The sequence below is a fragment of the Peromyscus californicus genome, unplaced genomic scaffold (genome assembly GCF_007827085.1).
Source record: "Peromyscus californicus insignis strain IS unplaced genomic scaffold, ASM782708v3 Scaffold_20__1_contigs__length_68692818, whole genome shotgun sequence".
NCBI classification, from domain to species: domain Eukaryota; kingdom Metazoa; phylum Chordata; class Mammalia; order Rodentia; family Cricetidae; genus Peromyscus; species Peromyscus californicus.
In genome coordinates, this window is record NW_026294503.1 from 66,006,034 (window position 1) to 66,026,204 (window position 20,171).

Consider the following 20,171-nt stretch of genomic DNA (forward strand, 5'->3'; position numbering starts at 1 on the left):
GCAACCTTAAGGAAGGTTGTCGGGGCTCACGGTGGGAGAGTACAGTCTGTCCCGATGGCAGGAGCTTGGAGAAGCAACTGGTGGTGTTGCTCACTCGGGAACCACAACAGCGGCTCACGCTCAGCTTTGATTCTCCTTTTAATGCAGCCCAAGACCCCAGTGCATGGGATGGTGCCACCCACATTTGAGGGGGGACTCTCCCACCTCAGTATAATCTAGATAATCCCTCACAGACATTAGAGGCTAACCTAATCTAGACAATCCTTCCCGGGCCTGCTCGGTCTTATTTCCTAGGTGATTGTAGATCCTGTTAACTTTACAGCGTCAGCCTGCACAGTCCCTGTAACAGATTGTGGGACCCACTCTTTTTTTTTTTGGTTTTTCGAGACAGGGTTTCTCTGTGTAGCTTTGCGCCTTTCCTGGAATTAGCTCTGCAGACCAGGCTGGCCTCGAACTCACAGAGATCCGCCTGGCTCTGCCTCCCAAGTGCTGGGATCAAAGGCGTGCGCCACCACCGCCTGGCAGGACCCACTCTTTTGCAACTTTCCAGGACACCAAACTGCTTGAAAGGTGATGAGATGAAGGACTTGACAGAAATTAGGTTGGGAATGGCCATTCTCTCACTGAGTTGAGGGGCTTTGCTCCTCATGGACCCATCATGATGTCCTGCCTCCCAGACTCAAGGTAGCAGGGCTGTCAGTCACAGACTGAACCGTCCAAAACTGTGATCACACATGTATCAAGGTTGTTTTGTTTGTTTCGTTGACTGTTTTTTTCGAGACTGTTTCTCTATGTAGCCCTGACTGTCCTGGGCTGTGCTGTAGACCAGGCTGGCCTTGAACTCACAGAGATCCACCTGCGTTTGCCTCCAGAGTGCTGGGATTAAAGGCGTGCGTCACCACCGCCCAGCTTTGTTACAGAAATACAAAAACAATAATAGAGGTCATTTTGCTTTATTCAAAGTCTACTGATTTAGTCAGGCATGGTGGCTCACACCTGTCATCCAGGCACTCAGGAAACTGTGGCAGGAGAATCGCCACAGATTGGAAGCCATCCTGGCTGCAGAGTGGGTTCCAAACCAGTGGGGGCTGTAGTGTTAAGACTCCATACCAAACAAACACAAGCCCACTGACTTCCATGTTAATCATGCCTAAAACATTCTTCTACAGCAACATCTGTGTTGATACTTGACCAAACAACTGGGCACTGCAGCTTGTTAATACGATGGGTCGTCCCAGGACCATGGAGGGTGGCAGCCAAAACCGGATCCTTTTGAGGATGCTCCTTGGAAGCCAAAGATGGGTGTGTGGGCTCTGGGGGTCTCAGGAACAGATGAGCTTTTAGCTATTTCCTGAGTATCCTTAGGACTTAAAATATAGGCAGAACACAGGCATGTCAGCCAGGCCCCTGACTTCAAGGACTGCTTGATCTAGAGAGGTCACATTTGTACAAATATAAGGCAGATTAGGGCAAGCCCCATTACAGAGCAATGCTGGGCATCCCAGAGCCACAGGTGAGATGTCTAGGGAGAGGACAGAGCTCTCCAGGGCCTTCCCTCCTTGAGAACAGATGGCTGCTGAGGGGCGGGGGGAGTACCATGGTAAGAACACACAGGACAGTGGAGACTATGGAAGAGAGAGGAGGTTGGGGTAAAGGAGACATATATTTTGAAATGGGCACTAGCCTACTGACTGAGCAAGAGAGGGGCTCTGGTCAAAGGATGTTACCGGGGTTTGGGGATTTAGCTCAGTGGTAGAGTGCTTGCCTAGCAAGCGCAAGGCCCTGGGTTCAGTCCTCAGCTCCAGAGAAAAAAAAAAAAGGATGTTACCATCCAAGATCCACAAGTGTGTAAGAGAAGGTCATGGGGGGAGAGGGGGAGGATGTGACTGAAATATATGCCTGTATGAAACTGTAAAAGAATAAAATTTTAAAAACCAAGCAGAGATACTACATGCCTGTAGCTGAAGTTTTCCTGGTCCTGCCCGGCCCATGGTCAGGACAAATCTCTCTCACCTGCTAGTCCCACAGCCAAGTAAACACACAGAGACTTATATTACTTATAGACCGTATGACCGTGGCAGGCTTCTTGCTATCTGTTCTTAAATCTTACATTAACCCATTTCTGTTAATCTATAAGTTGTCACGTTGCTTGTGGCTTACTGGTACTTTTACATCTCGCTTCCTCTGTGTCTGGCTGGCGACTCCTGACTCAGCCTTCCTGGTCCCAGAATTCTCTTCTCTGCTTGTCCCGCCTATACTTCCTGCCTGGCTACTGGCCAATCAGCATTTTATTTATCAACCAATCAGAGCAACACATTCACAGCATACAGAACATATCCACAGCACGTGCCTAGTGTACACCTATAATTCCAGCACAAGAAAGAGGCTGAGGTAATCTGGAGGCCAGCCTGAGCTACAGAACACCTGTCTCTAAAGACAAGGGGGCCCTGAAGGGTGGAAATCGCCTTCAATCCCAGAACCTGGGAGGCAGAGGGCCAGCCTGGTCTACATAATGAGTCCAAGCCAGCCAGGGATACACAATGAGACCCTGTCTAAAAACAAAACAAATAAAAACAAAACAAACAAACAAAAAAAAAAAAACAAGGGACCTGGTGAGACAACCCAACATGTAAAGACTCCTGCCCTGATGATGTGAGTTTGGTCCCCGATACCCACATAATGGGAGGAGAGAATCAGTTCCCACAAGTTGTCCTCTGACCTCCACACTCACACTGTGGCGCTAAGACATAGCCACACACACATACAATAAATAAACACGAGGCTGGAGAGATGAATCAGTAGTTAAAAGCACTTGTTGCCCTTGGAAAGGACTGGGGTGCCATTCCCAGTGCCCACCTGGCAGCTCACAACTGTCACTCCAGTTCTGGGAGAATCCAGCATCCTCTTCCGGCCTCTGTGGGCAACACACATGCACTTGCATACATGTAGGCAAAACATTCATAAAATAAAGATAAATCCTGACAACAACGACACAAATCCAGAGATGATCATTCTGGTCACATCAAGGAAGCCAGGAATATAAGGAGGGGGAGTCAACTGAAGCTGTTCCTGGGTTGAGAAGGGAGACGGGACGGCAGAATCGTCACCTATGGAACACTATTACCTCTGCTGGGACAACTCCCTCTGCGAATCAGTAAACTTCCCTCTTGTGTTGGTCTCCAAACTTTTCTTTTATTAATTATTAATTTTTATTTTATGTGCACATTTGTCTGTGTGAGGGTGTCAGGTCTTGGAGTTACAGACAGCTGTGAGCCACCATATGGATCCCGGGAATTGAACCCGGGTCCTCTGGAAGAGCAGCCAATGCTCTTAACCGCTGAGCCGTCTCTCCAGCCCCCAAACTTTCCTTAACAGCTAGCATGCCTACTGTCCCGTAAGTTAAAACCTACTAGAGCTGGGAATATAGTTGTGCTGGTGGTGCACATTGATTCTCAGCGATGTATAAAACTGGGTGTGTGGTGAGGCATAGGTCTCAGCAGAGAGGCAGGAAACAGAGGCTCGAGGTTATTGTTGGCTATATACCGATTTCAAGGCCCTGTGATGAGACCCTTCTAAAAACCAAAATCGCCGGGCGGTGGTGGCGCACGCCTTTAATCCCAGCACTTGGGAGGCAGAGCCAGGCGGATCTCTGTGAGTTCGAGGCCAGCCTGGGCTACCGAGTGAGTTCCAGGAAAGGCGCAAAGCTACACAGAGAAACCCTGTCTCGAAAAACCAAAAAAAAAAAACAAAATCACCAAAGCAAACAAACAAACCTGACTCCCCACTCTTCATGTAGGAATAATGCCACTGAAGGGTGTCTTAGTTTGTTCCTGTTGCTAATCAGTCCGGGCCAGATAGGGCACGCCCTCAATCTCAGCCTTTTTTGGAGGCGGAGACAGGCAGGATCTCTTGAGTTTAAGGCCAGCCTGGGTTACATAGTGAGACACTTGGCATTTCTCAGTCGAGGCTCCCTCCTTTCAGATAACTCCAGCCTATGCCAAGTTGACATAAAAACCAGCCAGCACCGGTGTCATTCATGAAGACAGAGCCCTGCTGACCGAACCACCTCCTAAAGACCTGGTCACAGCGAGGGCTGAGTCTGTGGGACACCAGCATTCAGACACAGCAGAGGACTGTAGTCAGGGAAGTGGTGTGGCCCTGCTCGTCCGTAGGGAAAGTCTGTACTGACCTCGGGCGGCACCTGCAGGGGGAGCCGGTGGGCAGGAGACACAGATTCAGACATGACCAGAGCAGCCATGGCAGGAAGGGGAAGGTGGCTTCCGTCAGGAGTCAGCGGCAGAGCCTTGGCCTGAAGGTCTGGCGTGTGTGTTTGGGGGGTTGGGAGCCTGATGCACAATGCTGTCCGGGAGAGGAAGCCAGGGATTACACTATGAATAGGTGCATTTGCCCACAGGTGTGCATTTGCCCACAGGTGTGCAAGAGCTCTGTGGAGCCGGGCCTGAGAGCTGTCACTTCCTGCCTTCCCCATGAGTACCTGTGCTGAAGTGAGGGGTAAGATAATGCTACTCCAGGTCTTAGGAGTGAGGTGTTGCTGCTCCGAGGAAAACCCTTCCGACACTCCAACCGACCAATCAAGAGGCAGATGGCCCTTGGCCTCTGGATGGGACCAGACCATGAGACACCCATATCCAACACACACTGTCCTGTCTCCTAGGAGTCATGTCGCTGAGCTGTACTGGATCGGGCCTGCTAGAACCCTCCCTAGTGGGGCCCCAGCACCAGCACACGCCCATGGACATTGTTAGGCAATAGGAGCCATTAAGAAAACAAGCGAGCCGGGCGGTGGTGGCGCACGCCTTTAATCCCAAAACTCGGGAGGCAGAGCCAGGCGGATCTCTGTGAGTTCGAGGCCAGCCTGGGCTACCAAGTGAGTCCCAGGAAAGGCGCAAAGCTACACAGAGAAACCCTGTCTCGAAAAACCAAAAAAAAAAAAAGAAAGAAAGAAAACAAGCGTTCCCTGCCCAGCCAGCTGCCCACCGGCTGTTCGAGGCCTCCTGCAAGCAGCCATGTCATGCAGCCAAGGCCAGCTGAACCCCAGGCCTTGTCCTGCTGACACTCACCCCCACCCCCACCCCCAGTGCAGACGCGGAGGCGGCATCCACAGAGCTATTCATCCTTGCCAGTTCTGGGTCCTGGCGAAAGTGCTTCACTGAGGCTCTAGAAGGTCCGAACTTCCACAGCCCTAGTGTTCCAACTTCCTGGGGGTACCCCAGGGTTTAAGCAGGTCTGTGAGGCCACAGGAGGTGATTGTGGGTTGGTGAGAGACTTGGCAAAGGTTTGTCCTAAAGAAGTGAGAAGGGAGCCGGGCGGTAGTGGCGCACGCCTTTAATTCCAGCACTCGGGAGGCAGAGGCAGGCGGATCTTTGTGAGTTCGAGGCCAGCTTGGTCTACAGAGCGAGATCCAGGGAAGGTGCAAAGCTAAACAGAGAAACCCTGTCTCGAAAAAACCAAAAAAAAAAAAAAAAAAAAAAAAAGTGAGAAGGGGCTTTGTCCATTAGACAGCCCCTACTAATCCCACACTATCCAGGTCCCTCCTCAGACCCAGCCCATCTATCTCAGTCAGGGCAGCTGGAGCCAAAGATCTGGGAAACCTGAACTCCCTGGGAACAAGACACCTGCTTCTGCAGAAGTTGCAGACAGAGTATAGATTTCCCAGGAGCAGATCCACAGGGGATTTGCTGGGAGGCACGAGGGGGTAAGGGACATTCTGGAGTGCCAGAAGGCCTGCTGAAGGCTGCAGCAGATTGGAGAAAGAACAGATGCTAGACAAGGGGTGTGGCTTCTGAGGAGGTCGGGGAGAGCAGCAGAAGGCTGAGCTCTGGAGCTGTGCTGTGAAGGGAGGTTACTGTCCCCAGAAAACCCAGCAACTGCCAGTCTCCAGTGCAATTCACCTGCATCATCTCCCTCCTCACAAGTCCCTCGCTGTGACCTCAGTGACCAGCCAAGCACAGATCCTCCTGAGAGGAACAAAGGCCGCGTGGGATCCGAAAACACCGCTGGGTGTCCCGGGGGTGCAGTCACCAGGCCACCTTTGAGTCCAGAGATTTTCCACCACAAGGCTCATGACCAGCAGAGGGCGTCACCATCCCACAGGGAGGCACCTAGGACTACCCATCCCTCCCTGGAGACACGAGGGGCGGGGAAGCAGGCAGGGATGGGGCGGGCTCCTGCAGCTGCCAGCTACAGCCTTCATCAAGAGTCCTGGGTTCCCCAGCCCACTCTGCGGTCGTCTTTCCTCTCTGGCTGCTGTTACAGGCAGGAGGGCTTGGACCACACACATCTCTTCCAGAACGTGAGGCCCCTTCCAGCTCTGAAATCCTAGGATTTGAGGAAATCATGCCAATGACTTATAGAAATTGCCTTTTTCTGGGTTCACACTTGCTCTGGGTTTTCCAGCACCTTCCTTCTTAGGGGAGAACCTCAGTTCCCTGTGCTGGCTTCTCACTGGGAGGCCAGAGGCTGCCGCACTTGCACAAACTGGGAGCGTGGGGAGGGATATCTGCCTCTGTGTCTGCCCGAAGGAGGTCTATGTCAACGGGGCTGTTAGGCATAAACTGACAAGTAATCCTCTGGAGCAGGGAGGTGGCTCCTTCATAGAAGAGGTTGTGCAGGGTCCTCTTGGGGAGGGTCCTTTCATGGATAAGCGCTGGAATGAATATAATAGAGACTCTTGGACCTTCTGCCTTTATAACCCCCCTCCCTACAGATGCAGTCTGTCAGGGGCAGGCCACAGACGGTCCAGGGGGTCCATCTGTGTTAATGCTCCCAGCAGAGTCACGTTCTCCACTAACACTCCCTTGGCCCCTCAACTAATGGCCGCTCGGTGGTTAAAGGGGGGTGGTGGGGAGAAAAGCATTAAGGTAGCTAGACCTTAGCTCTAAAGCCACCCCCACCCCCACCCCACAAAGCATCCTGCCATCTGGACTTGTGCAGTTTCTGAGTGTGGAGGCCCACCCCTCCCCTCCCACCTCCCTGTTGTATGGTGGGGGCGCAGGGGCCTGGGGGTGGGCAAGACGCAGGGAGATAGCCAGAGTGGTGAACCAAAACAGGTAGGAGACAGCCTCTCCTGGCCTTCTGGCCTTTGCTTCCCCCTCACCCCCCCCCCCACGGTATGTGTCTTACACGGCACATGTACAGCATGCTGCCCCCCACCTGACCAAGCTCCTCCATTACACCAGTGTCTAGCCAGCCCCTGGTACAGAGTGGGGCTCAAACTCAGGCTGAAGAACTGATGTCACCAGAGTAGGTAGGCCGGAGCCCTAGAACCAGGCTGCCTTGTTTGGGACCTCAGCTTTGCCTCTGAGTGATCCTCCCAGCAAGGTGCTTTCTGCCTGGGTCTCAGTTTCCTCCTCTGTAAGGGACAGCACTGGTACCTGCTTCACACGGCTGTTGTGGTGTATGTAAAGCACACATGTAACGGCGCGTGTCCGAACGTGGAGCCCCAAGCTCCCTCTGCGGTGGCTAGACACTGACCACTTCCCTCTCTGGCTTCTCATTTGGGAATCACTGACGACAGACATGGGCTGGGTCATCCGCCTCTCCTGCAGCCTGGCAGCCATGGTAACAGAGTACCGAGGAGGAACGGTGGTGTCTAAGTCAGGATGAGGGAATGGCTCAGCACCGCCATGCCCCAACACTGAGCACCTTCTCTGGGCGTATTCCAAGCCCCACGTGGGGAAAGGGAGGCTGAACTCCAGCATGGGGTGGGGGTAGGGGGGGGGACGACTCCAAATTAAATCTTCTACTTGCAGGTTTCCACAGTCTACCTTCTTTCCCCTGGCTTTGGGAAAGGAAGGTAGCCTTAGTTAGCTCTTCTAGGATGCAGGTGGACGGTGAAACCCTCAGCCCCTCAGTCCCCAGGGGCTTCTGCGGGGTCTGTTCAGAGACTTCTCCCTGTTCCTTCCTCAGAAACCACAACCCTCCCCACTCCCTGCATGCTCGCCCCCCACCCCCGGTCCAGGGCCTCCTGCAGACTCTCCCCACCGCGTCTGACCCCCCCCCCCCCACCTTCCCCGGATCTCAAAGCTTCCCTCAGCTCATTTGCCACGACTCCTCACTGCGCCCCCCATCTCCACGAACCACTATGGCCCTCGTTCGTTCGTTCCCAAACTTCAGCTCTCCACCAACGCGCTCTCACAGACTGCTTCCAGGTAGCGCGCAAACCCCCGCTCGCCCTAGATGTCCCGTCCCTCCCGCTGCCGTGGGCGCCTAGGTTTCCCCCACGGGGCGCCCGAGTCCCCCCAAGAGTTTCCCGAGCCCGGCGGTCCGCGGCGCGCTGTGGGCGGGGCTCACCATCGCGGGGTCCCCCCCTTCCCGGGGGGGGGGCGAGGGGGTGGTGCCAGCGTGTCGGGGGGCGAGGCCACCGGAGGCCGCTCCCCCACGCCTCTCGGGAGTCTATAAAGCCGGGCTACACGCGGCCCGCTCGGCTGGACTCCCCCAGCCGACGCCAGCCCCGCCGATCGGAGCGCGCGCAGCCCCCCGAGGGGCGCCGGGCGCCGGAGCCATGACCCTCCGCCGACTCAGGAAGCTGCAGCAGAAGGAGGAGGCGGCGGCCGCGCCGGACCCCGCTGGCCGGGCTCCCGACTCGGAAGCGGCTCGTGCCGCGCCGGCCCCGGCCCCCGCGGGCCCCCCAGCTGCCGCCGCTCCGCCGGGAGCCAACCCGGGAGACGAGCTGTACGCGGCGCTGGAGGACTACCACCCGGCGGAGCTGTACCGTGCGCTCGCGGTGTCCGGGGGCACGCTGCCCCGCCGAAAGGTGCGTTCCCTAACCTGCGTCCCCAGGCTCGGTACCCTGGGTCCCTCCTTCGGCAGGACCTACTCCGCCGCAGCAGCGCCCTGATGACTGCCACATTTCAGCACACCCCACCCCACCCTAACCCCCCCGACCCTGGGCCACCAGCCTGGCTGGGCCCTGTCTCCCCAAAAGGCGCAAACCTACCCACTCCCAGCTCGGAAAGCTGTGGCCCCCGCCGCCACGACGCCCCCGGTTCGGCTGGCTCTCCACTCCACTCCGCTCCCCACGCGCAGACGCCCCACCTCCTCCCACTCTCCGGCCTTGACTCCGCCCCAGCACCCCCTTTCCCCGGCTCGCTCCATCTGGCTTTCTGCCGCCTCCCGCTCAGCCTGCCGGTGTCCAGAAGTCTACAACTCCCAGGACCCCCTCGCCCAAGCACCTCCTGAAGTTGGAGCAGGAAGGGCTAAGGAAGGAATTCTGCCGCTTGCCTCAGACAAGTTGAGGGTCCTGGAGCCCTGGGCGGGAGAGAAGCTAATGGCTGGGTGGAAGCAGTGCCGCGAATTCCCGAGAACACCCCCTCCGCTAGGACGCCCGGCTTCCTGGGCTCAGGGCCTCACGCTTGATCCCGCATCTGAGATGCGGGCTGCGAGAGCGCGGCCCTCTTGAGTTCGGCCACGACCGGACGCGGTGGGAGAGGTCACAGGGCAGGAAGGATGCCGGCCGCACCCGCTCTCTGCGTGTCCCCGTTAGTGTGAGGCTGTTCCTCTGGCCTGGGAGGACCTGAGTGCTCAGATGCCGAGACCCAAGACCCAGGTTAAGGAGAAGGGATGGGTGGCCTTTCCACGCGGCCCCCTCCTTCTCTCCTAGGTCCCCGGCTCCCCACTACACACAATGAACAGCTTGTTGAGAATTTGCATTTTATGAAAATCGGGTTGAAAAACAAAGGGGTCTCTCTGTGCTGCCCAGTCCTTCCTCCTTGGCCTATTTGGGTACTGTCCCCACCCTGAGGCTAAGCTTTGGCTGTGGAGGAAGAGGGTCCCCTTCTCCTCCTTGCTTTGAGGCAGCTTGGCGGTTAGGGAGTATTAACCAGAACACAACCCAGGAAGGCCTCAAGTTGTTTTGGCACTTTGGGAAAGGGCTGGTCCCGGATAGGACTTCCTCCAAGAACTAAAATCTTAGGAGGGACAGAGATTGTTTTAGGCTCTCTAGAGCCCTAGAGAGTTAGGGGCCTTCTCCTCCAAAAAAGAGCCCCCAGTTTCTCAACTATAGTGTGAGACAGGTTTGACTCGGATTTTTTGTTTGTTTAGTTATATACTTTGTCTCAGAAAAAAAAAAATGCACGGCAGTATCAAGAGGCTCAGGTCTGGAGTCCACAGCCAGCCCCCAGGCAACCTGTTCTCAGGAGCTTTGACCCCTCTACCACATTCTGGCTGGTGTTGACAGCCTCCTGCACGGGCCCCTGACTCTTTGCTCTCCCAAACTACTGTCTGCCTGAACTAATGGGCAGACCCAGCTGGCAGGGACCCTGGAGTTAGTACCTTAAGCCCAGTGGCTTCCTACCCTTCTTTCTCTTCAAATAGGGGAGAGCTCCTGCCTCAGCTTTTGGAGCCTGGAAGGCCTGGGCTGTCAGACACGATCCCAGTGGTGAGGATCATTCTGGAGTCACAGCCTTCCCCAAGCTAACCAGTAGAGGCTAAGAGTTCACCTGTCTAGGGGCTGGAGACACGGCTCAGCAGTGAAGAGCACTGACTGCTCTTCCAGAGGACCCCGGGTTCAATTCCCAGCACCCACAGAGCAGGTCACAACTGTCTACAACTCCAAGATCTGACACCCTCACACAGACATGCATGCAGGCAAAACACCAATGCACACTAAATAAAAATAAATGAATTATTTAAAAAAAAAAAAAAAGAGAGTTCGCCTGTCCAGAACCAAGGACAGATGTGCCCTAGAGATCCCAGGGGTGGCGTGAACTCTGGGAGTGATGGTAGTGGCTGCACTTGGCACATAGTCACACCAGCAAAGCAGAGGTGGAGCTGGTAGGGAAGACGGGCAGCAGGAAGTGGGGTACTGCGTCCAGAGCTGGGGCTCAGGTCAGAGTCCCCCTAGAGAGAGTTTCTCAGCACCTGTTCAAGGATAGCCCTCCTTCTCATTGTCTTCTGGTCGTTTTCCCACCAAGGGCTCAGGATTCCGTTGGAAGAATTTCAGCCAGAGTCCTGAACAGCAGCGGTGAGTCACCCCCACCCAAAGCCCCTGCTGTGGTCCAGAAAAGTGAGGTGCTGGGGGAGGGGGGCACCACACAGCATCTCAGCCCAGCCCCCTGGGAGGCATCTCCCATCCTTGAGCATGACTCCCCTGCTGGGATTGAGGGGCAGGTGGGGGTGTGGGCTGTATGAAGGGGCGGCAGAATAAGGGGGGGCACTTTTGAGTCATTAGGTGCTCCTTAACCACCCCCAATCTCTGTCAGTTGTCTCCTCCTGGGAAGAGCTGGATTAGTGAGAGGTGGAGGGTGGGAAGTAGGAGGCACCATGGGAGTGTCCTCATGTCCTCTATGGCTTCCCTAAGCCCAACCCAGCCCACCTCAGTGGACCCAGACACTCTATAACTGAGTCTGACACTTCAAACCTTTAGTCCTGTGTGGGTCCGATCACGTGGTCTTACCCCGTAGCTGCACTTGGATCTGAGATGTGGACAGGACTAGGTGCTCACCCTAGACCTGGAGCTCAGGTTCCCTTTTGCCCACATCTCATGCCTGATTTGGGCCTGGCTTCCTTTGAAATGGGCCAGCAAACGGTGGCCTGCTGGCCAGATTGGCTTGTTTGACTCTTCAACTAAGAAAATACATATGCACACACTTACAAACTTACTCTAATTTTTTTTTTTTTTTTTTGCTTTGTTTTTCTTGTTCTTTTGAGACAGAGTCTCTCTATAGACCCCTGCCTGGAACTATCCTGGAACTCATTACGTAGACCAGGCTGTCTTTGAATTCACAGAGGTGCCCCTGCCTCCACCTCCCAGGTGCTGGGATTAAAGGCGTACACCACCATGCCCGGTTTATTTTAATATTTTAAAGGGTTGTAAAAACAAAGAATAATACATGACAGAGGCCATATGGGGCCCACAAAACCTGAAATATTTACCATCTGGCTCTGTGCAGTAAAAGTTTGCAGACCCTTCCAGTAACCTAGAAAGCACTGGGGCAGACACAGGGCTTCCAGGCCCCTGCTCCTGCCCCAGAACGCACGGGGCTAAAAGCTCCTTTCAAAGAAGGGGAGTGTGCCACACAGAATTAGGTGGCAGGGGGTGTGACTCAGGCTAGGAGCTGCATGGAGGCCTGCTCTCCAGGGCCTTTTTGAGGCTGCCAGACTCAAAGGGGCCTTAGGAGCCACTTTATTCTGCCTCTGGCTGGCGGGAAGGAAGGGAGGGGGTGGGCAGAGGAAACTCTGGGCTCCCCCAGCAGGCTAGGATCTGGAGCGGTTCCAGACCATTGTGTCCTGCAGGCAGCCTTCAGTTCGGGAAGGGGTGGCCCCAGGCTCCCCTCCCCCAGCCTTCACATCTGGTGGGCTGGCCACACCACAGCTGGGAGGAGCGGCTGTGGTCTGCGCCCAGCCTCGTGACTGGCCCCTGGGGGTGGGGCTGTCTTCTCCCCAAAGCAGAGGAGCCAGGATGCTCCAACCCTGGGGCCAAATTGGGGGCCTCAGTGAGTGAGTGGGTCTATGGCCAGGCTCACCCGAGGGCTAGGGCGCTGCTAGGCTCGTCTTTCTCAGGGCCGGCCTTTCCTGATGCCTCCCTCCCCTTAGAGGAGGCTGTTTTAATTCTGTGCAGTTCCCTGAGGCCAATTTCATTTGGGTTTGGGAAGGGCATTCCAAAAATCTGTGAAGAATGAGCTGTCGCTGGAGACTCTGGGTCCTTCTGGAATGTTCTAGATCAGACTTCTACATCCTTGAGAGCTAAGCCGTGGGGCTGCCACACTCCTGTTTTTGTTACTGCATTTTTAGACAGGGCCTCACTATGTAGCTCATACTCAAATGGGACATCCTCTTGCCTCAGTCTCTCAAGTGCCAGGGTTACAGATATGGACCACCACAGCCAGCTCTTCCATACTTTCCTGACTTCTCGTAATCTCGACCCTGGTGTCTTCTGCAGGAAGGTGCTGACTTTGGAGAAGACGGACAACCAGACCTTCGGCTTTGAAATCCAGGTAGGAAAAGCTGGGCACGGAGGGGCGAGGGGTCAGGAGGCCAGTCCGGAGGGTGGGCCGAGCTACGTGCATCTGTTTCGAGTGTCCCCTTGCTTCTTCCCAGACTTATGGCCTTCACCACCGGGAGGAGCAGCGCGTAGAGATGGTGACCTTCGTCTGCCGAGTTCACGAGTCCAGCCCTGCCCAGCTGGCTGGGCTCACACCAGGTAGACCCTGAACCCAGAATACAGGGCTCTGGGACAGGGTATATATAACTTTACTCCTAAGCAGAGGCATACATTTTTTTTTCTTCCTTCATTCTCCAACTTGGAGAAAGCCAGAAGAATGAACAGAATCTGGACTCTGGATTCGGGCACACTGGCCATTTAGTGTGGGACCCTGTGTAGTTCTTTTGCAAAACGAGACAGACCACAGTGTGGGGAGGTGGTTCCCTGAGCACGGAGCGGGTCCCGGAGAAGGAGACGCTACTGCTGTGCAGCTCTTCTGCCTCCCGGCAGCTGGGCAGTCCAGCTGGGCAGAATCTGGTAGAGAGACTCTTCCAGGTCTGCCTCAAAAGGGTCCACGAGACCTGTCTTCCCTGCTCCAGCTGGGGCACCCGTGCTATGTCCTTGATCGAGGAAATGACGCTCCAGCTGGAGACCCTGAAATTAGGGTACCAGTCAGGGGCGGCCTGAGACTACATGAGTCCACACCCATTCGGTCAGCACAGTTGCCAAAGCCCTTACTTTCTTGCCCACATACCAGCAACACTTTACTGGGTAGTTCCCGGTTGTCCTTGATGTAGCCAAAGCCAGGATCCCAAACAAGCCCTTAGAGTCTCCAGCATGCCCTGCCAGGGCCAGGGCCTGACCTCCAAAAGCTGAAGCTTCGAATGCATGGAGCCGGTGCCAGCTCCCAGCTGGGCACTAACCCTGTGCCTTCCCTGTGTTGAATGAGTCTTATGACAGATGTGGGTTAAACAGAAGTAGCTAACTCCAGGGGGAGCATGGGAATCTGGGAGGGTTCCGTGTTGGGGGACAGAGCTTCCTGAGGGTGCGCCTGATAACTTAGTTCTTCTCTTCCCCAACCCCCACACCTTGCCTAGATTGCTCTGTCCAGACAAGTTGGTGGTCTCTGTGCAGGGAGACATGCCTATGGTTTTGTGTTTGATGTTGTTTGTTTGTTTTTTGAGACAGGGTTTCTCTGTGTAGCTTTGCGCCTGTCCTGGAACTCACTCTGTTGACCAGGCTGGCCTCGAACTCACAGAGATCCCCAAGCCTCTGCCTCCCGAGTGCTGGGATTAAAGGCGTGCGCCACCAAGCCCAGCTAGGTTCTGTGTATTTTGAGTGGGGTAAAAGAGATGTCCAGGTCTCCCCAGCACTGTGGAAGGGAATTCAGGAGCAGTTCTCCAGGTTACCATTCTGCCCTTTCTGGCTGGAGCCCTTCCTTCATGCCCTGGGAAATGGGTGCTGACTCCTTCTCTTCCTGGCAGGGGACACCATCGCCAGCGTCAACGGTCTCAATGTGGAAGGCATCCGGCACCGAGAGATTGTTGATATCATCAAGGCATCCGGCAACGTTCTCAGGTACCTATGTCTAGGTGCAGTGCCTAAGAGCTCCTGAGCTCAGCCTGTGGCGTCCCCTCAGCCTTCAGGCTTGCTCAGCGTTTGTCCCCTCGATCCTTCAGACTGGAAACTCTGTATGGGACATCCATTCGGAAGGCAGAACTAGAGGCGCGTCTGCAGTACCTTAAGGTGGGGACCAAGCAAGCCCAGGTTCTCCCCTACGCTTCCCATTCCCTGGCCTCCAGGCCTGCTCCTTCAAGGACTCCTTCATCTTTCTCAACCTCCCTTAGCCCTCAGGCTTCTGTGCCTTTTCCCCTGACCCATGCGTCCCCATATCCTGCTGGTGTCCTGCTCGTCCTGACAGCCGGCCGCTCGTGTCTTACAGCAAACCCTGTATGAGAAGTGGGGAGAATACCGATCGCTGATGGTTCAGGAGCAGCGGCTAGTGCATGGTGAGTAGGCCGGATGTCCCCACAGACATCCCCATCAGTACTCCCCTCTTAGAACTAGCAGGCTGCTGCGCTCCACCGTGAAGAGTCCCGAGCTCCTGCTTTGGACACGACATTGCCCTAAGCCGATACACAGTTTTGTTCTCACAGTGGTTCAGTGGCTCTCTGGAGGTTAGGACTGAGCACTGCCAACACTTGGAGGCAGGGGGTCGAGGGGATGGAGGAATGGAGGGGGTGGTCTCTGCGAGTTCCAGGCCAGCCTGGTCTACATTACTGAGTCCCAGGACAGCTAGTGCTAAATGGAGAGACCCTGTCTCCAAAAAAGAAGGAGGCTGTGTGTGTTACTCCTTTCTGTCCTAAGTGGCACTCTTGAGTTTATTAACTCCAGGTTTAGAGCCAGAAAGGCTGGGCTCAGGGCCCACGTAGGTGGCCAACAGGAAAGAACCGAGTATCCTGCTCATGCCCTCTGACCCCCAGCCTAGGGCTCTCTGGCCCCGGGATTCAGGAAGCTCCCTGGACTTCTGTCCCCACAGGCCTGGTGGTGAAGGACCCAAGCATCTATGACACACTGGAGTCCGTGCGCTCCTGCCTCTACGGCGCTGGCCTGCTCCCTGGCTCGCTGCCCTTTGGGCCCCTCCTCGCTGCGCCTGGGGGTCCCCGCGGGAGCGCGCGGCGGGCCAAGGGGGACGCCGACGACGCCGTGTACCACACCTGCTTCTTCGGGGGCGCCGAGCCGCAGGCGCCGCCGCCCCCGCCGCCCCCCGCGCGCACGCCCGGCCCGGGCGCCGCCCCCGAGGCCCCGGCGTCGGTGCTGTGTCCCGCACCCCGCGCCGCGCTCAGCCGCAGCGCCAGCGTGCGGTGCGCGGGCCCGGGCGGCGGGGGCGGCGGGGGCGCGCCGGGCGCGCTCTGGACTGAGGCCCGCGAGCAGGCGCTGTGCGGCGCCGCCGGCCTACGCAAGACCAAGTACCGCAGCTTCCGCCGGCGGCTGCTCAAGTTCATCCCCGGACTCAACCGCTCCCTGGAGGAAGAGGAGAGCCAGCTGTAGGGGCGCGGGTGGGCAGGCGGGAGGTATTTATTTATTTATTCGTCCTAACAGCCAGTGCAAAAAGTGGGGGCAGGAGTGCCGGTCCCAGGACCCCAGGAGCCCAAAGCTGCGGGAGAGGGTCCTTGGCTAGCTCTGGCCGGTCTGGTCGGTTCACGGCTTGTCTCTGCTGAGAAAAACAGGGAGCCTGGTTGCTTTATTCCTTCCTCTACACCACATCAGGATCTCCGCAGGGGGAGAGTAGACACTGAGAGTTGGGAGAGGCCTGGGGGACCAAAGAGGGCTGTGCCGGCCTACAGCCTGGGTCAGTTGTGCCTTGTGGGGGCCCTGTCCCAAGAAGCCCTCTCCTCAGCTCTACTTGCTCCCCAACCCTTCGCCTTGGGGAGAGGAGATCCGTGATGGGTCATTCCCCGCCCTACACAGACAGACAGACACACGCGCACACACACACACACACACACACACACAGACACACGCACACGCACACACACACACAATGGACCAGTGGGTCCCAAGGGGGCAAGGTGCTGGTTACTCCCCTGCAGCCTTGACCCCTAAGGGCTTGGCCCCTCTCCAGGGGCCTGTAACTAAGTGGGTCTTGCCAGGCAGGGGTCCTGGGTCCTGTGCTCCTTGGGGAGCAGGAAGGAGTTCATTCAGGTGGGGTGGGGCAGCCTGGACTGTGCCACCGTTTTTGTTTTTTTTTTTTTTTTTTTTTTTTTTTTTTTTTGGCGTATGTTGCTTCTGAACCACAAACTGTATAAAATTGATGGTTTTTTGCATCTGTGTCCGCCTGGTAACTGCCTGTGGGGGAGGACTGTGCTCAGGCAAGCTCTGACTCCACCATGCAGCCCCCATCCGAACACACACAGGCTGCTCTTTACATCTTTCTTTTAGCCTGAAGCCGGGGAAATTGTCTAGGGGATTTTAATGAACATGCACTGGCCTGCACTGAGGCCCCACACCCCTCTTCAGAACCTGGCCCCCTTGTTCAGGTACATTTTCGAAGCTTTCCTCCCTGAATACAACAGAGGGATCACTTGTCTAAAGTCCCTTACTGTCCTGTGAGAAAGCCTGGCTCCCCGGGGAGAGCACCTGAGGTCTGCCTTGAGTAGAAGCCACTGTCCACCCAACCTGTGACAGGTTCAGTCTCCTGGCTCTCCATTCTTCTAGAACTCAGTCCTCCCATGTGAGTCCCCCTCCCCTGAGCCCTGAGCGGCTCCTGGGCCCCTTACTGCTCTGGATGCTGGCTACAGACACCAGGTCTCTTCATTGGCTTTTCCACAAGTGACCAGTGTTTGCTCTACCTCCCGAAGGCCCTGCCACCCAGTCACATGTGGCCGTGCCCTCCCTCTGTGACACAGTGAATCACCACCTGGAGCCGTCTTGACTTAGTGGGTTTCGGGTTTGGCCCCTCCTCCCCACTCACCAGGGCTCAGGGACTTGCTGTTGGATTCACTGCTCTCTTCCTGACCAATCCTAGTACACGGGACCCTCAATACAGTGTGTTCCAATCCAACTCCAGGGTATCCCCACCTGCCTTGACATCCAGGTATCACCACATGTCTGCGGAGTGACGGACTCGGGAGTCACACAGCAAGCTGGCGGCACTTAAGACTCCACTCCACCGCGGTGACCAGCATTCAGTTGTAGCTTTGAAGGGCGTCTGCGTGGGCCCTTCCCTGGGCACACCCCGCTCCACAGCTTGTACTTCCCTTCCATGCGTGCACCCCACTTCTTTCCCCATCTTGGTGTCAACTGTCCTTCACCCAGTGGTCAGGTGACCCTTTAAAAAGCAAGCCCAGAGATGGCACCCACCTGACCACCTGGGGGGGGGTAGAGGATCAAAGAGGTCAAGATTAGTTTCAGCTAGCTACACAACAAGTTAGGCCAGCCTGGGCTACATGAGTAGACCTCGTTTCTAAAAGGAAGAAAGAAAATCAGGGTTCAGTAAAATGCCTCAGGGGGTAAAAGCACACATTGTATACATCTAATGACCTGAGTTTGATGCCCAGAACCACAATAAAGGAAAAGAAACAGCTCCTGAAAGTTGTTCTCTGGCACCGTGCGGATACTGTTGCACATGTACAACTGTACTAAACACATAAGTCACACGCACAATAAAAATACACATTTTTTAATTAAAAAAAAATTTTTTTTTGAAACTTTTGAGACAAGGTCTTTCTACATAGCCCTGGCTGTCCTGGAACTTGCTATGTAGACCAGGCTGTCCCGAAATTTACAGTAATCCTCCTGCCTCTGCCTCCTGAGTGCTGAGATTACAGGCATGTGTCACCACACTTAAACTGATCCCAGCACTTGGGAGGCAGAGCCAGGCAGATCTCTGTGAGTTCAAGGCCAGCCTGGTCTACGGAGTGAGATCCAGGACAGGAACCAAAATTACACAGAGAAACCCTGTCTCAAAAAACAAAACAAAGCCGGGCGGTGGTGGCGCACGCCTTTAATCCCAGCACTCGGGAGGCAGAGCCAGGCGGATCTCTGTGAGTTCGAGGCCAGCCTGGGCTACAGAGTGAGTTCCAGAAAAAGGCGCAAAGCTACACAGAGAAACCCTGTCTCGAAAAACCAAAAAAAAAAAAAAAAACAAAAAACAAAACAAAACAAAACAAAACAAGAGAATTAAGCAAACAAACAAATAAAAAAAATCAAATCTCAACTCTCGGCTTCAAGCCCTCACGGCTTCCCCTGGAAGAAAAGCATGAAGTTTGAGCTCCACCATGGCCTGCCCACTGCCTCACTCTAGGCAGTCACTTTACAGAAAAGCATGGGCTCAGTCTCTCAGCCAGGGGAGCCCTTGTGTAGTACACAAACCCATCCGCACTTCTTGGCTTGCATTAGACCTCACGGAATCTTCTCTCCGCAACCTCAGATTCTTTCCCCTTTCATACCACTGGCACTTAAACTAAACTCTCTGCTCCTGTCCCAAACTCCGCCACGTTTTCTCTGGCCCCTGGCCTCTCTGCCTATGCTGTTCCCTCTGCCTGGATACTTTTCTGCATTGATTGTCCTGAGGTCCCAACATAACAACAGCCCCTCAAAGATTTTTCTGGGCCCACTGGTATCGGTCTCTGTCCCCGTTATTCTTTATCTCAAGGCATTTGTTTTCTTTATGGCACTTTCTCCAGCTTGGGAGTCATATTGACTTCTTGTATTGATATTTTTGTGTCTGTCTTCTGCCATGGTTGGGGTAGGTACAAAGCCTTATTTAAAGTTGCACCTCGGGGCTGTGGTGTGGCTCAGTGCCAGAGATGTCATGTGTGAGGTCCTGGGTTCAGTCCCCATCATGGCAATAAATAATAAAGATGAAAACCAACTTGTGAGTCAGTTATTACAGCTGCCCCCAAGGGCCTCATCCAAGGCCCACCCACAGCAAAGGCTCAATAAAAGCTCAAGAGGGTCACGTGCCTTCTGGGACCACAGCTGGATCAGGGGAAACACTGCCTCTCCACCTGTCAGCCCCAGGGGTGGGGACAGATGGTCCCTCCTCTGCTCCACCTGCAGCTGGCACCTATGGGCTCCTCTTACAACGTCCCTTTGGGGCCGGGGTGGCACCTGCACCTTGTGACTGTGGCTTTTCTGGTTTGGGAAGGGAGGACATTTGATGAGGAAGACAGTTTCTCCAGGCTCTTGTGTTTGAACAGCTGCTCTGCAGTGGGGCTGAGCATCCCTAGCGCTCAGGTCTAGAGGAGGGGCACCTCACACCTTTGTTTCCAGAGCCCCCGGCTGCCAGGAGACCAGCTGCCTGGCACAGGTTAGCTCTTGCTGGGTGTACGGGGGTTCCTGAGCCTCCCTGGCTTCCTCCTCCCTGGGTAGGTTCCCAACCGCACTCTCACCAGCCTGTCCCTACCGCCCCGCCCTGCAGCTGGTCCCGGGAGGGATGTCAGTGCCCCTCGCCCAGGCTGAAAGGGCTCCTACCCAGCTGGGCTCATACACCCCGGAGAGAGGGAGAGTGGTCCAGGGTGGGGCCAGATCCCACCTCTCAGCTGATGGATGACGGCACCAGCCTCCTGCCGTGTAGGTGGGTGACAGGGAGTGACTAATGTGCGAGCTGTGTTGCTAAAAATTAACCTAGGGATCGTGTTTGGCGGAGGGGGTGGGGGTGTGTGGGGAAGGAGCAGGGACTGCAATATTGTGTGGTCGGCATTCCCTGCCCTGCCTCCTTTCC

At 55.5% G+C, this 20,171-nt stretch overlaps 1 protein-coding gene and 1 long non-coding RNA gene across 2 annotated transcripts; both read left to right on the plus strand.

Annotated features, from left to right (window-relative positions):
- The first annotated feature begins 8,073 nt into the window (after positions 1-8,073).
- Positions 8,074-16,707, plus strand: Tamalin (trafficking regulator and scaffold protein tamalin). Its single transcript, XM_052749020.1, has 8 exons — positions 8,074-8,776; positions 10,935-10,984; positions 12,902-12,956; positions 13,060-13,162; positions 14,428-14,521; positions 14,623-14,689; positions 14,886-14,952; positions 15,483-16,707. Exons 1-8 carry the CDS (start codon positions 8,525-8,527, stop codon positions 15,992-15,994), a joined length of 1,200 nt encoding a protein of 399 aa, XP_052604980.1. The 5' UTR covers positions 8,074-8,524; the 3' UTR covers positions 15,995-16,707.
- LOC128117125 (uncharacterized) lies at positions 8,783-10,666 on the plus strand. The gene is made up of 2 exons (XR_008220712.1): positions 8,783-9,252; positions 10,336-10,666. It is a non-coding gene; the product is annotated as an uncharacterized LOC128117125 (long non-coding RNA).
- Positions 16,708-20,171: the final 3,464 nt, after the last annotated feature.